The sequence below is a fragment of the Pan paniscus genome, chromosome 4 (genome assembly GCF_029289425.2).
Source record: "Pan paniscus chromosome 4, NHGRI_mPanPan1-v2.0_pri, whole genome shotgun sequence".
Lineage (NCBI taxonomy): Eukaryota > Metazoa > Chordata > Mammalia > Primates > Hominidae > Pan > Pan paniscus.
In genome coordinates, this window is record NC_073253.2 from 70,951,818 (window position 1) to 70,963,849 (window position 12,032).

The window sequence follows — 12,032 nt, forward strand, 5'->3', positions numbered from 1 at the left end:
CTGCTATTTGCAAGGCATAGCAGTAAGATGCACAACATCAATGACATCATGGAATTTACTCTCCGGCAGGGAGACCAACATTAAAACTAATTACATCGTTAGTAATTGATGTTACTACAGGGTATTTATCTAGTTCAGATTCAGGTAATGCTTCTGCAGGAATGAGTTTCTAGATTTGAACATAAAAGATGAGAAGGCAATAAACAGACAAAAAGAGAATTAGTCTAGAATAATGGGGGGAAATGTCTAGAAAGGACTCTCTTGTATCAGGAAATTATCATGGAAGCCTATGTGACCAAGGTTACAGGAGTTGAAGCAACGGATCAAAGATTGGGTAAAATTCTCCCTTCAGACTTCTGCAGAGAATTTGAGGCCTGTGAATCCTCACTGCATAAAACTTTCAGGTCAAATGAGATGGAGAGGAGCAGGGACTTCATGCATTCTTCTCTGACCCTAACCATATGAGTATCACAATGCATGGTAGCATTCTAAAATGCCTTTAAGAGAGAAGCCTGTTTAATATTCATTTTAGCAGTGAGCCCTAACTCACTTGCCTATAGAACCTTTCATTCTTCATAATTTTTGTTATAGTTCTGAGGATAAACTTTTTAAAATACTAGACTAGATTATCCTGACAGGTCCATCCTAACTCTGAGGTCCTTTTGATTTGTAGTCAACTTTGCGCTCTCCTCCATTAGTGATGTTTTCTCAAATAAATCAGTATCTGAACACTTACTTCCCAAGTATAAATGACATTCAAACAAGTAATATTCAAAGAGAGCAAAGCACTCAAGATATGAAGTGGAATTCCACTGGAATAGGCAAGGAAGTACTGCCTATATAATCTACTTCTGTAGACTTCTAGAATGTTCTAAAAAAGGAAATGGAAGACAACATGGATAATCTTCAGTCTCATTTTTATTAGACTTTATGAAGTCTAAGAATTTTTTATTTATAGGAATTCAAGTTTTAGTTAAACTAACAATAAAGTAATAAATACCATCAAAATATATACTCTCTGATAACCAAAAGAAGGCTAACAGATCTAATTATGTGCTGGTTAGGCTTTGACATGTTCTTATCTATTGACTCTATAGTCATAGGTCAAAAATAGATTTATCTCTACTTGGTAAAGCCAGCATGTTTAAAAATATTCAACTCTTTCAACAATTGCTCTGAAATATGTAAAGAGAGAAAGAAATCTAAATTACCTAGACTTTATTATTGGTCCTAGATGGTTGTCACTCCCCTCAAATTTATACAGAAAAGTTTTATGAATTTCAAATAATACTCATGTTGCAAACTATGTGGTATCCCCTAGAACAGCATTTTTATTGGCAAGCCCCTTGAGCATTATCCTTCCACACTGCATCTCAAAAAAGGAAAAGAAAGAAAAACATAAAAACCCATGTTCTGCAACTTTAACAACCACTTGAAAGCACAGTTACTATGGAAAGAATATAAGACATGATCTGTGATCAAGGAGATTAAATATGGTACAAGGGATGGGATCAGGATACAAAGCAGGAGTGTCACTTATGTCCTTGTGTACATGCCATAAGATAACACGGGTGGGCACAGGGCAAGTGTAGACAGAAAAATCGATGCTAAAAGCTTTGTAAAGAGTCTGAATTTGAGTTGGGTCTTTGAAGTGTGTAGGAAAATAGATCATAGTTGGGCTAGAAACAACGTGGGTCTTATTGTGGACCATTTGGAAATTTGGCCTAAGGAGGCTTATTTTAATATAGGGAGCCAGCAGTAAGCCCCTTAAGGCTTTGAGTAGAGAAGTCCTCAGTCTGACAAACTGGAATGGTTAGGTGAGATTAGCCACCCAGAGAAGAGCTAGGCTATGGAACTCAGGATTTATGTCCGCTTACTGGAGCTCCCTACGAGCAGGTTCTGTAACGCACTGCCGTGTCTCCAGTGCCTGCGGCTCAGGTGCTCAAACAGTGGCCAACTGGATGCAGTATTGACAGTTCGACAAAGAATGAATGAGGCACTGACCAAGTGGGTGGATGAGGAGTCTTTGGGCTCTCAGTTGTAGTCTGTGAACTACACTTTTAATCTTGGATTAATAACAAACCCAGCCTGAGGAGAGCCTTATACATTTTACTTATAGGGTGACTATTCAGAAGTCTAACATTGTGGCTCCTGTTTGGTGTCCTAAGAACTTCTTCTGAAGTATTTGAAAACGAGAACTCTACCAGCTGTGAACACTCAACTGTTCTAACCCAGAGGTGGCTCAAAACAAATAAATAAATATTGAAATCACAAGCTTTTGTAATACATTTTATCCTACCTTTTGATTGTATAAAGATCCCTAGATTAATAGCTCTTCCAATCCATTTCTCTGATTAAATTTTTTTTTAATTATAAGCTCTTTCTTGTGACAAATTCTTCTTTTATAAAGAGAAAGCCTGGCTTTGGCTTATAAAAACTGTATTTTTATGCCTCACAGTAAAGGAATCCAAAAGATAGATTACCATTTAGGTCTGATTTTGCTGTCTCCTTTGTGGCCATGAACTAGGACTTAAACTTTCTAAACAATTGGGTATTTTTTTTTTCTTTTAAAAGCCTGTTTGAACCCTTTTGTATTTACTAGTTTGCAAATTTTATATTCCCTTGAAGTTGTTTATTTTCCCCAATGATCAAAATATTTAGTATTCTGCTCAGGGTAATGCAAGATAACTACTATAACTTGCACTTCAGCAAGGCATTTTTTATCATTTATATTCTTCTCTGGGTAGCATAGTTAAGTATTTAATGGATCAAAGTCAAGCAGAAGGAAGTGATGTCAGTATGAAAGTTCTGTTCTAGGATGAGTTATAATTCTGTCTTTTACTGGAATAAAGACATGTCGGATTCATCAAATTTACTGCTTTTAAGCTGAGAATTTTTTATCAAACAGTTGAAAATCCAAAAAATTAACACACCAGAGAAATGATAGAGAGGGGATAGAATTAGTAGAGCTATATATTTGATATGTCTTTCAAATTAACTCTTAAACCCATGTCTCTACCTTGTACAATAGTCCCCCTTTATCTGCAGTTTCACTTTCTGAAATTAAGTCTGCGGTCAACCTTGGTCTGAAAATAAGTGAGTACGGTACAATATAATATTTTGAGAGAAGAGAGACAGAGAGACCACATTCAAATAACTTTTATTACAGCATATTGTTATAATCATTCTATTTTATTACTTGTTAATCTCTTATTGTGCCTAATTGATAAATTAAACTTTATCATGTGTATGTATATGAGAAAAATACTGTATATAGGTTTTGGCACTATGTGCCATTTCAGACATCCACTGTGGGCCTTGGAACATATTCCCTGAGGATAAGGAGGGACTACTGTATATAAATTAAAGATCAGTTGTTGGTTGACTTTAACCACTAAATAGATGAGATTACTATCACAACACAGGCAACTCTAAGCAATGTTATGCAAAGATGTACAAATAGGAGATCTTAATGTGTGATTGACTAAATTAGATCAGTATTGAGTGTCTCTTTCAGAGGACATAGACAAAAAGGGTAAGCCCAGAGGAGAGACTGGGATGATGAGGATGAGATCCTACTTGACTATCAGCTTCAGCAAGAGCCTTAAATATTAAGAGACATACCTGAAGGCCGTGATATAAAAGAAAAGCCTCTCTCCCACCTCTAGAGGAAAGAACTGGACCGATTTTAGGGAAATGCATTTGATCTTAAATTTCATCACAGCCAGAACTATAAAATATGAATGTATTAGTCGATGAATTTTCTCATTTAGAGAGATGATCCTACACGACTCTGGGGGTACAATAGAGAGGACTGTATGTGTATAGGTAGGAAGCTGAGCTAAGCTTCTGAAATCACTTACTTTCAAGCTCAACATACTTTGATAATCATTTGTAGTGACTCACAATCAATTCCCTTTAAGACTTTCAAAGTCACAAATTGAAACAATGCTCATAATGAATTAAGCCAGTCTGTATGTGTGAAACAGGGTGAGCAGAGACATGAAGTAAGCAACAGTAAGATTTCACCTAATGAGGTTGAGACTTAAATAAAAGGGCATGATATTGGGGAGGAATAGAAAGGACCTAGTCTATAGCAAGGGAGTAATGGACTACGGGGGTTGATGGAAGGAGGTAATGATCAACCGATTTATCAAGACCAAATTCAAATGGAAATTCTGATAATCCTAGTCATCTTATGTAATTTTCTCATTTGAAGTCACAACATGAACTAACACTTTCTTTTTTTTTCTTTCCAAATGTGATAGGAAAGCAAAGATATCCTGTTAGTGGATCTAAACTCTGAAATCGACACCAATCAGAATTCTTTAAGAGAAAATCCATTCTTAACAAACGGCATCACCTCCTGTTCTCTTCCTCGACCAAAGCCTCAGGCATCCTTCTTGCCTGAAAATGCCTTTTCTGCCAATCTCAACTTCTTTCCCACCCCTAATCCTGATCCTTTCCGTGACGATCCTTTCACACAGCCAGACCAATCGACACCTTCTTCGTTTGATTCTCTCAAATCTCCAGATCAGAAGAAAGAGAATTCGAGTAGCTCGTCTACTCCGCTGAGTAATGGGCCCCTGAATGGTGATGTTGACTACTTTGGTCAGCAATTTGACCAGATCTCTAACCGGACTGGCAAACAGGAAGCTCAGGCAGGCCCATGGCCCTTTTCAAGTTCGCAAACCCAGCCAGCAGTGAGAACTCAAAATGGGGTATCTGAAAGAGAACAGAACGGCTTCTCTGTCAAATCCTCCCCGAACCCTTTTGTGGGAAGCCCTCCCAAAGGACTGTCCATACAGAATGGCGTAAAGCAGGACTTGGAAAGCTCTGTCCAGTCCTCACCACATGACTCCATAGCCATTATCCCACCTCCACAAAGTACCAAACCAGGAAGAGGCAGAAGGACTGCTAAGGTGAATTGTCTTCTCCACATATCCATTAGCAGAGTGCATGTTCGGTACCAAAGGGTGGTGTGATGCAAGCTCTCTTTGCTGCTGCTCTCGTAGTTTCCTGTGTTGCTGTGAAATAGAAGGTGGGATAAGGCACTTTGGTTCTCCAGGAGTACTTTCCTCTAACTGCCACCGTTTTTAAGCTTCTCAGCAGTGTTTGTCACACCCTGCTTTCCGTGTGCATGTCTTGTCACTTATGATTAAACTAAACACAAGTTTTTCCATTTTTAATGCTGCTATGCTTCTATACCTCTGGTAAGTTTGATCATCATGTTCTGGGTTGGGAGGGTGAGAGTTCTTGTGATTCCCTTTGTACTTCCCTGACACTAACACGCCCTGCACACCCATCATATTGCATCAGTGTCCATGGTGGTGGTGTAAAATTCTCAAGCTTATCTCCTCTTTTAAATACTGAGTAAATACATAAGCTTTTTCTAAGCTTATGTATTTACTATTACCACTATGATCTCAGCTTTATTTAAGAGCAATTTAAAATGCAGTTCCCATAGGGGTCTTTTTTTACCTCTCCTAAGAATATACAGGCTTGCCTGGATTAAGACCCTATGATCTCTATGTAGACTGACTTAAAATCCAATGGAATGAACAAAAATATTTAGGATGCTTATTGGTAGTTGCCCCTTTTACACACTTGCTCCCCCAACTTCAAACATTTAGCTGATGAGACCAGACCAATGTGAGTGTGTAAATGAATATAGTAGATTTCACTTTGCAAGTCCTAGGTAGTGTCAGACACTAAGACTCAGTAGTCCGTCCGTTGTAGGAATCTGTGTCTTTTTTTGGAGGACTCTTTTTCTGTAGTAGTAGTAGTAGTTGTTGTTGTTCATCTGTCAAGAAAAAAGTTTTCCTTTTTGTGGCTCTCAAATTGGGGTATAGGGTAGGAGACAAAATGAGGCTGTATTTCACTGTTAGTGAGTAACTAAGGCTTCTCCCTCCCTCCCTGTCCTGTCAGTCTTCAGCCAATGACTTGCTTGCATCAGACATCTTTGCTCCTCCCGTCTCAGAACCTTCAGGCCAGGCGTCACCCACAGGACAACCTACAGCCCTGCAGCCCAACCCTCTGGATCTCTTCAAAACAAGTGCTCCTGCCCCAGTGGGGCCCCTGGTGGGTCTAGGTAGGTGCCTAGAGATAAAATTAAGTATGACTCTTTTGCTTTTGCTCATAAAATAATGATGCATTGGAAGAGATTTCATACTCCCAGAGGGTTTTACAGCATAAGATTTGAGCATCCCAGGAGCCCTTCTCCCACTTCTACTATACAACCCCACATCCATTTGATATTCTTGACTTGTAACTCACATTTGGCTCCTCGAGGCAGCATGAGACAAGAAATTCATTTTCAGTGTTGTACTTACTTGAACCAACTGGTCACGGTTTCCTGAAAGACAATTGTAAGGGATTCTAAACTCAGACCAGCTTCAGTAGCAAAACAGGGTTGACATAAGAGAGGCTTGTCTGTCAACATGCATGTCTTCCATGTCTTTTGCCATAATAGATCGAAGGCCTATGTCCTTTCAACACATAGCCCTCTTGGAAGGAATATATGCCCAAGAAGGATATAAGTTAAGTCTGAAGCAAGAATAAGTCATAGAGTGAAAGTCCTAGGTTCTGGGCCCAGCTGTGTTCCTAGGTGTATGGTAAGGGTAGATCAGGCACACATCCTGATCAGTCTCTGAGCACTTCTGCCATAGGAGCTCCTTGCCAATATTTTGGCTAGCTTGAGTGTTTTACTGAAGCTAGAACATAAGTCCTAGAAAGCCAAAGTTGAAAAAAGAGAGAAATAAGGGAAGAGATGGAATTTTATCAGACAGCTAGGATGCATTGATGCTCTTAATTCCTAAATGTGTCATTAGCTTGTGTGAGCCGCTGATCACTCTGTGGTAGGACAGTGGGAAAGTCCACTTGACTGAGGGCTGGCCTTGCTATTCTTAGTCCATAGCCTATAGTTCTTTTCAGACTCCATGGTACAGTTTTCAGAAACCCTGACAATAGTTTTTGCTGTCCTGCTGTGGACTCTATTTTTCTGCTCTTGGCACCTCTACAAACTCCAAATGGACTCTGGCTTGGGAGGTGGAGGACTGTAGACGAGGAAGGACTCTCCTCTCCTTCGGTAAAATCTGACCAGGGATCCTGGCTTTCTCTGCCTCCTGCAGTCAGTCATCAGGATCCTTGTTTTGTTTTCCTCTCTGTCTCTGTTGTTTTCCTACAAAGGAAAATAGTTTGGTTCTTTTACAAGAAATCTGTTTAATCATATCTAGAATAGGGTGGCCAGAGGAGGACTGTTACTCAACTGCTGAGTGGCAGAAATCCGTGAGGGTATGAAAAGCCAGCTTGTCCCAGGTCTCTGCTCGCATTTACCCCATCAAGAGGCTCTCTCTAAAGACTTCATGTCTCTTGGGGGCTTCCCCCTTTCTGCATTGCTCTTTTCCTTGCACCCCCAAGTGGAGCTGTTTGGTACCCTTCCCTCACAGAAGACCAGAGTGCTTGCAATGCAATGTCTGCAGCGAGATCACATCACAGAGCTTTGTATCTGATATCAATGCCCTTAAGAATTTTTGCAGCCAATATTTAACAAGTCAGCCTGAAAATACAGCTGGACCCTATAACTGTTTATTTATTCAGACGAAGTGAAGCTTTTTGGCTAGGTGCCCCTGTTGAGGCCTTGGGGTATACAACTGCAGAATACTGATGATTGTTCCAAGTTTGGACATGGGACTCAAACTGAGCTCTACAGTATAGTCCCTGTCCACTAGCAGGGATCCTCAGCCAAACCATGGAAGGTTGTAGGTCTGGCTTCCGCTAGACCCAGCTGGGGGACTGTCTCCCCTGGAGAACTGGGGGGGTGGGGAGAGGGTATTGTAGAAAGCTGAGCCCTCAGATTCAACTTGCTTGTATTTTAATCTAGCCTCAGAAGGTAATAAAATTAATGTTCTATACCCATGTCCCCTTTTTCCTTATTCCTTGCCCCTACTTTGTCAATGTGTTCAATGTGTTCAATGTGTTAAAACACAATGTGGGGATTTGGTGGGTAGGAATGAAGACTGGTATAAGTATATACTGGGAAAGCCTTGAATTCCTGGCAAATGTAATATTTTTCTCTCCTTTTTTTTTTTTTTTTTTTTTTTGAGACAGAGTCTCACTCTGTCACCCATGCTGGAGTGCAGCGGTGCTGTCTCAGCTCACTGCAACCTCTGCCTCCCAAGTTTAAGTGCCTCAGCCTCTCTAGTAGCTGGGATTACAGGCATGCGCCACCACACCCAGCTAATTTCTGTATGTTAGTAGAGACAGGGTTTCGCCACGTTGGCCAGGTTGGTTGTGAACTCCTGGCCTCAAGTGGTCCTCCCACTTTGGCTTCCCAAAGTGCTGGGATTACAGGTGTAAGCCACTGCGCCCAGCCCTAATATTTTTCTCTTTTACAAATACCATTCTCACTAATATGATATTTTCCTAAATGAAGACAAGTTGTCCAACATGAAAGATGATAAAATTCTACCCTCCTTTTTGCACAGCTAACTGGTGGAAATTATTAGCAAGTGATCTGGCTTCTGTTAATACAATTTAATTGAATGTGTTTTAAAATACGAGCAACAACTTTGTTCAAACTAAACCCATTTTTAGAGCCTGTATTGTAGAATATAACTATTCTCTTGATTTGTTATGAAAGGAGTATATTCTTCAGTGAAAATGAAGTCTAATTTCTGTATCCGTGAAATAAGTATTTGAATTAACATAGCATTTGAAAATTAAAATTGCCCCATGCCTTGCTGCCAAGGAAGCAGAACAGGAGAATGGGGTGCCGGATTTAGAGCCAGTGTGCCTGATTTTCAGTTTCTACCATCCCAGACTATGACCTTCCCAATTTTAATGAATATTCTTGCACCCAGTTTCCTCACCTCCAAAAAGCATGCTGATTAAGTGAAATGGCCTGTTCTGAAACCCACCACTCTCTGTGAGTACACCATGTGTGCCCATGGCCAGATGGCCAGCATGCATGATGAGAATGGAGTCAGGTAATACCAATGTCTCAGACTAAGAAGCTCGAAGATATAATCTTGTGCTCCATCACTCCTAAATACCATTTTCAAAGTATTCCCTCTTGGAAACATAAACGTCCCTAACCCAGGTCTGAAGAAAACTTTCATAACTAAAGAATGCCATGCACCAAAGCTCAAAGCAAGTAGATTTCAAGAGCGAAGCATCACCCACTAATAGATATGAGGCTGAATTTAGGTTTCCTTCTTAGCGGTGAGTTTAACTGAATCATTAATGCACTTGGCAAGAGGCAGGAAAGACAGTGCCCTGTATATTAGAACAAGATGCAGGGAGCGAGCCTCTCAAGAATCAGAGGCCATCATTGGAGAGGCCTGGATTCTGGCGATTTAACGAATTCCTGATGACATAGCAAGGTCGTAGGAGATGGAGCCATTCACCACAAAGATCAGATGCCCCAACACAGGCCATTAGTTACCTTGAAAGATTTTTGTTTCCCATTGTCCTCTCTCCTCTTTTAAATTCTCTGTTCTAACTTCTGGCAAGGTTTAGCGGATGGCACATGGCAGGAAGCACTTTTATTTGAAACAGTCTTCCTAGGATAACATCCTTTCTTCCATTTTTATATATAAACGTCTAAAACTATCTTGGCATTGGCCAAACTTTATCTTCCCTTTATGTATATAGCTGTATCAGTCTTGGCAGCAATAAAAAGTGAAGAAACTTTGAAATGGTTTCTTCAGGATGCAAGCATGTTGAGGTCTTGTGCACATGTGTGATTGCTGGTTTCCATAAGACTCCAGACGTGAGCCAGTTGCCAAATGAAAAGATCAAATCTGTGACTCAGAGAGTCCAATGGATTATCTTAATTAACTACATCATAATCAGCATGGTTCGTGTATAAAAATATATTCACTTCAATAAGTTCCTGCTATTAACAGACTCTGTTCTAGTTGTTTGAGATGTATCAGACAACTAGTGTCTGTATGATAAGGGCTTATTTTTTTGATGAGTAGATACTTATGGACTGTACTACCCTTCTAATGAGGAAAGTTAAAAAGACATGGTAGGAAGAACATGGGCCTCAAAATGCAACCAGCATTTGAATGCTCACTATACAGTGTTAGCTGGCTAACTTTTACAGTGATTAATCTGTCAGAGTCTTTATTCTTCCCATATCAGCCTCAGGGCTCAATGGAGGTGTTAGCTGTGGAGAGGCTTTCCAGAGAGTTGTGCTTTCTGAAATTCAAGAATCTTCTTCAAGCTTGACTCCTGATAAGTATTTTTCTTCCTCTTACTTCAGGTGGTGTAACTGTCACACTCCCTCAGGCAGGACCATGGAACACAGCACCTTTGGTCTTCAATCAGTCCCCTTCAATGGCTCCGGGAGCCATGATGGGTGGTCAACCTTCAGGTTTTAGTCAGCCCGTCATTTTTGGTACAAGTCCAGCTGTTTCAGGTTGGAACCAGCCTTCACCTTTTGCAGCCTCATCTCCCCCTCCAGTGCCTGTTGTCTGGAGCCCTTCTGCATCTGTGGCACCCAATGCTTGGTCAACAACAAGCCCTTTGGGGAATCCTTTTCAGAGCAATATTTTTCCAGCTCCTGCTGTGTCCACTCAGCCCCCATCCATGCACTCCTCTCTCCTGGTCACTCCTCCTCAGCCACCTCCCAGAGCTGGCCCTCCCAAGGACATCTCCAGTGATGCCTTCACTGCCTTAGACCCACTTGGGGATAAAGAGATCAAGGATGTGAAAGAAATGTTTAAGGATTTCCAACTGCGGCAGCCACCTGCTGTGCCCGCGCGGAAGGGAGAGCAGACTTCTTCTGGGACTTTGAGTGCCTTTGCCAGTTATTTCAACAGCAAGGTTGGCATTCCTCAGGAGAATGCAGACCATGATGACTTTGATGCTAATCAACTATTGAACAAGATCAATGGTAAGCCACTCACCACTCTGCCTACTGTTCCAACAACTATCTCCGCTGCCACATGGACCTAAATGAGTTCCCCAAATGAACCCTCTCCCACCTGCCAACAGCTTTGCTCTTGCTTCTGTTGGTAATCAAGGGTTATGGAGACAACTTAACCATTTACCTTTTGGTGATAACTATTTACCTTAGTCATTTCTGAGGACTGACCCAATGCTGCCCTCTAGTGATAAATCTTAAAAGGGCTGCCATGAGCTATTGAAATGTGATGACTGGTGACTCTTGGAGGGCTGTGTAATAAGGCGTCATCCATGTCCCATCAGCTTAAAATGAGGGGATTCTGAATCTCTTCCACTTCAGATAAATATGCATGGCTTTCTCTTCCGAGAAGGATAATAATTATTGGGGTACTTAGTATTTGGTGTTGATTTTTGTTCCACTGATGTAAATTTCAAAAGTATAGAACTAAAATTCAAAAATAAGCTGACGCGGGGACTGGCCTATATTTGGGGAAAGCTTGTCTACTGATTGCCTGGATTTTTTACCTTCTAGAACCACCAAAGCCAGCTCCCAGACAAGTTTCCCTGCCAGTTACCAAATCTACTGACAATGCATTTGAGAACCCTTTCTTTAAAGATTCTTTTGGTTCATCACAAGCCTCTGTAAGTATGAACTACTAGAAGCTCTTCTCCAAAGTACATGCCACATAGAGCTCCAGCCTCCTGAATTAACCTTGCTTTTATAATAGCTTTTATTTATTTATTTATTTTTTTAAGACAGAGTCTTGCTCTGTCGGCCAGGCTGGAGTGCAGTGGTGCAATCTCAGCTCACTGCAACCTCCACTTCCTGAGTTCAAGGGATTCTCCTGCCTCAGCCTCCTGAGTAGGTGGGACTATAGGCACGTGCCACCACACCTGGCTAATTTTTGTATTTTTTTGTAGAGATGGGGTCTCGCCATGTTGGCCAGACTGTTCTCAAACTCCTGACCTTAAGTAATCCATCTGCCTTGGCCTCCCTCAGTGCTGGGATTACAGTCATGAGCCACCGCACCTGGCTATAATAGCTTTATGATGGTAAAACATGTTTAGCTAAGATTTGTCACCAAGAACCTTCACAGTATAAACATTCATTTAAACTG

General features: G+C 40.9%; 1 protein-coding gene across 8 annotated transcripts in view; it reads left to right on the plus strand.

Annotated features, from left to right (window-relative positions):
- DAB2 (DAB adaptor protein 2) overlaps positions 1-12,032 on the plus strand; it is a 55,617-nt gene that overhangs the window by 39,736 nt on the left and 3,849 nt on the right. For all 8 annotated transcript variants that reach the window (XM_063604492.1, XM_003810964.5, XM_063604488.1 and 5 more), the window contains 4 exons: positions 4,269-4,922; positions 5,929-6,091; positions 10,271-10,903; positions 11,447-11,556. In XM_063604492.1, the coding sequence (XP_063460562.1) occupies positions 4,269-4,922; positions 5,929-6,091; positions 10,271-10,903; positions 11,447-11,556 (1,560 nt within the window). The remainder of the gene's footprint in view (positions 1-4,268; positions 4,923-5,928; positions 6,092-10,270; positions 10,904-11,446; positions 11,557-12,032) is intronic.